Below are 4,171 nucleotides of genomic sequence, written 5' to 3' on the forward strand. Positions count from 1 at the left end.
TTGAGAGCTGCATGACCATAGTGATGTAAGATACATTGTAATAATAATTCCTCACACTTGATAAACCAACTACTCAGCTCAGGCGATCGACAAAACCTTACAATGATAATGATGATGTCAGTAGTAGTATTAAGTATTACGCTAATCTGAGCATATAATGACTGATAATATCATTATCATAATCAGATGATGATGATCTACCAGCATGCTTAATCAAACATGTAGGTATAGACATTACCACATTAGTAGCCTCAGCCTCACAGAAGAGGCTACCTAAATAATAATAATACTCTAATACTACAATACTTATTATAACCTTGAGTATCTATACTAGTCTCTCCTCCTCCATTATCATTAGTAGTATTATTAAACTTCTTATCAATAGACTGTAGTAATGCTAATCTAGCCTTACATATCGAGTCAAGCTCACATATCGATATATCACCTATATACATATACAATGTAACGGGTAGTAATGTCTAACCTGGTGTTGGAGGTGTACAATAGAAAGACAGAGCTGGATGATAATAATGTGACGATGGTGTGGTATGAGTATCCAATATAGCAGTATTACTAGTTCCCTCTACTGCAGTAGTAGAGACACGTTGTGCTTTCATTAATAAAAGCAGTACTAACAACCTATTAGAATGCATTCTATAAAGTAGTCCAAAACCGCAAGTACAACTGCTGCTAATCCCTCAATACATTATAGTCAATCCCATTATAACATACCAATGTGGAGTGTATTATTATTATACAACACCAACATCAACAACAAACACCCTTCCGTTGCTGTTCGCGCTCGCCCAGAATAATGGTCATGTTGTAAGGATACTTGAACTCGAGGTGGCGACAGATGGTGAATTAGACTTCCAATTTTATTATGTGTCGACTTACCGCATTAATATCAGCTGATGAAGCCGTATTATTATCAGATGTAACCACACGTCCTAACATGAGTATTATACGGCAGTCGTAATATATACTACTACATATTCTACTACTCATTGAGTATATTAATAGATATGCATGCCAAGAGAGGCAACAGTTACCACCAGGAAGAGTACCACATGAAAGCTATAAACAAGCATTCCTTAATGGTGATGGGTATGGTATTGGATGGTATGATTATTATGATAATATTACTCACCATCAAGAAGGAGAAGAAGAAGGAGGAGCTTGTGTATTCGTATCGAGTAATATTACATGTAATGTGAAAGTATTATTATAGTATCAGGTACTCCAGCATGGAATGATAGTAATCTAGCCCAACTAAGTGATAGGATCAGGACTCGTCTTATATTTGCTCATGTATTATTATTATCAACACCTTATTATTATATATTAGTAGGTGAGAGCTGCTGGTCCTTTAACCCCAGTTGGGCAATCTTTATGTCATCCATTCCGTTGTGGTAAGTTTATATTCATGCATAATGGTGTTATTGGAGGATTCGAACGGGTATTATTATTCAATAACCCTTCTTCAACAGCAGTATCATCGTTATTAGGTACAACGTACATTATTAGGATTAGTTCATGGTATAGCATTTGATATTGCTATGGCACATTCAGCAATAGATTCAGCAGTAGCATTTGCTATATTCCTAACAGAATTATGTCCTAATCCTGTATCTATTAATGAATCGTAATAATAATAATAATACCTACTACATAATTATAAATTATTCTCTTGTCGCTACGATCAGTTATGAAAAAATGAATTATGATGCCAATGCAATAAGAAAGGCTATGGAGAAGACAGTAATGATGATGGTGTATACATTACTATTAGTATTCCTACTAGGTATTAAAGATTCGTCATGAGTGTGAGATAGCATATAAGGATACTCCATTAAGCTTACCTTCTAGTCTAGCTAACTTCCTAGTATCTGATGGTCATACCATAATAGCTACTAGATATGCATGGGGTAATAATAATAACACTATAATGTATATTAATAGTATCCTATTATAGGCCGACAAGGGGAAGTAGTTGCATCATGTTCCTTATATTATATAACTGGTTCCAAATGGGCATATTTTCCTACTAGCAATAATACTCCAAGGAATAGTGGCATCAGGAAGAGTATGGTAGATAACTATCATATGGTAGTATTATTAATAAGTGTAGTAGTAGTGTTGTCGGCATAGTACTACTAATACAGGTACATACAGATCCTCGAGCGAAAGTAGCTATAGTATCATCTGAACCATTGAATACTATACATGATGAATGGACTCCAGTACCACATAATCATACATTAGTGTAATAATAATATCATATTACCCTACTTATTGTCTAATAATACAGTCTTATGACATCTCCTAATACCAATGATACTCTTACTGTACTATTATCACCATTAACACGAGGTACACCAGAGGAAAGGAGGTAGGGAATAGGAAAGATTATCGTAGTACTAATACTCGTCAGTATTAGCGATCATCATCATCAATATTCTATTAATAACTCTAAGCTAGATCCATCTAGGAGGAGGCCTTCTACAATTAGTGATATTATTGGTAATAATAATGGTGTTATTCATTACCACCACTAGCACGAATTATAATAATAATACCTTTCAGAATCGTTATCAGCTCCTGCATCTATGAAGGGTGGGTATCTAGATTATGTAACCTCTCATGCTAATACTAGTACTACTACTAGTAGTACCAGACTAATGACTACAATAGGGATACATGAACACCAACAACAACAAGAAGAAGAAGGAGAAAAGCATGGGCGGCCCTTTATGGAGTTGAGGGCTACAGCAGGAGTAGGAGGAGGAGGAGATGTATCATCATCATCATTATCATATAATGATGATGAAGATCCATCTACTACTACTACTCTCGTAAATGATACAGTATGCAGTGTAATAATAACCATATCATCATAAACATGACATTATTACTCAGATGGAGGCTATGAAGTATTATTATCCTTCATTATCATCATCATCGACTAGAGATCATAATGATGATGGTAACCACAATCATCTGGTATTAATAGTAGTAGGTTTCCAAGATGGACATATACGATTCTATGATACTACTTATTGGAACTTACTTGATGCTAGAATACAAAAAAGCCCAGTAGTAAGTATGGCTAGTATTAAACGTAATAGTAAGGTGGACTATAATTATAATACTACCAATACTACCACTATGCGGCAATCATTATCACCACAAGAAGAACAAGAAGGAAAAGAGCGTGATGATGTTGATGATGATCATTATCTCTTATTCACTGGTGGTGATAATGAACTACGTGTATGGGATGTGACTAAATTGTGGTATACTATCAAGTATGAACCAAGTAATAGTATCATTATATCACCACCGTACAGTATACTTGAAACATCTACTTAGATAAGGAGGATACATCACTAGAACATCATCATCATAATCATAATACCCCATCATTATCATCAGGAACGAAGATAGTATGTCTCTACTGCATCAAGGTACTTCAATGATGATGTTAATGATGATAACACTCATCAATTTAAATGATGATTATTATCATTCAGTTTAATCCGAATCCAGGGCGTATATTATCACTAGCAGTAAATGAGAGTACCCAACAACTGTATGCAGGTTTCAATAATACATCATTGGTAATATATAATGACTATGATTATGATGCTAGTAGTAATGGGGCTCATCTTTCTACTTGCTTAATAGATAAGCATAGACATACTTGCTTTCACCAAAACGTTTGGTATGATGAGGACTAAGTCCAAGACTATCAAGTTCTTTAAGATTAGTAATAATATTATCATCATACTGGTGGTGTCTCGACTATGACGAGCCTTAGGTCTATCTAATCAGTCTACTACTAGTTATGATAATACTACAGATGAGGATGAGCAACAACAAAAAGAAGAAGAGTCATTATCATCATCTAATAATATATTAAAAGCTAGGAAGAGGACTAAGAAGAATAAGAGGAAGAAAGCAAGTCTAGAAGCAAAAGCAAGTAGAGAGTGTGTTACGATATTAAAGTCACCAACATCATCATCATTACATACGGGCACACAACACTATGGTCCAATGTAATATACAAGTCATACGTCCTTATTCTTGTAGTTCTACTACTACTACTTGTTGTATTCAGAACATGCTTATTAGCTCATGATAGAGGCCTATTATCAGGAGGTGGTGATGG

General features: G+C 34.8%; 2 protein-coding genes across 2 annotated transcripts in view; one reads left to right on the forward strand and one right to left on the reverse strand.

Annotated features, from left to right (window-relative positions):
• Pmar_PMAR006662 (dna primase large subunit, putative) overlaps window positions 1-617 on the reverse strand; it is a gene marked incomplete at both ends in the record, with an annotated part of 2,296 nt that extends 1,679 nt beyond the window's left edge. The window contains 3 exons of the mRNA XM_002769576.1: window positions 141-273; window positions 317-445; window positions 575-617. Coding sequence (XP_002769622.1) covers window positions 141-273; window positions 317-445; window positions 575-617 — 305 coding nt within the window. The remainder of the gene's footprint in view (window positions 1-140; window positions 274-316; window positions 446-574) is intronic.
• A 480-nt stretch (window positions 618-1,097) lies between these two features.
• Pmar_PMAR006663 (conserved hypothetical protein) lies at window positions 1,098-2,763 on the forward strand (the record flags this gene model as incomplete). The annotated part of the gene is made up of 9 exons (XM_002769577.1): window positions 1,098-1,196; window positions 1,352-1,459; window positions 1,509-1,645; window positions 1,707-1,761; window positions 1,805-1,928; window positions 1,976-2,109; window positions 2,166-2,266; window positions 2,374-2,392; window positions 2,695-2,763. 9 exons carry the CDS (start codon window positions 1,098-1,100, stop codon window positions 2,761-2,763), a joined length of 846 nt encoding a protein of 281 aa, XP_002769623.1.
• Between the last annotated feature and the right edge of the window lie 1,408 nt (window positions 2,764-4,171).

Source organism: Perkinsus marinus (genome assembly GCF_000006405.1).
Source record: "Perkinsus marinus ATCC 50983 genomic scaffold scf_1104296965578, whole genome shotgun sequence".
NCBI classification, from domain to species: domain Eukaryota; phylum Perkinsozoa; order Perkinsida; family Perkinsidae; genus Perkinsus; species Perkinsus marinus.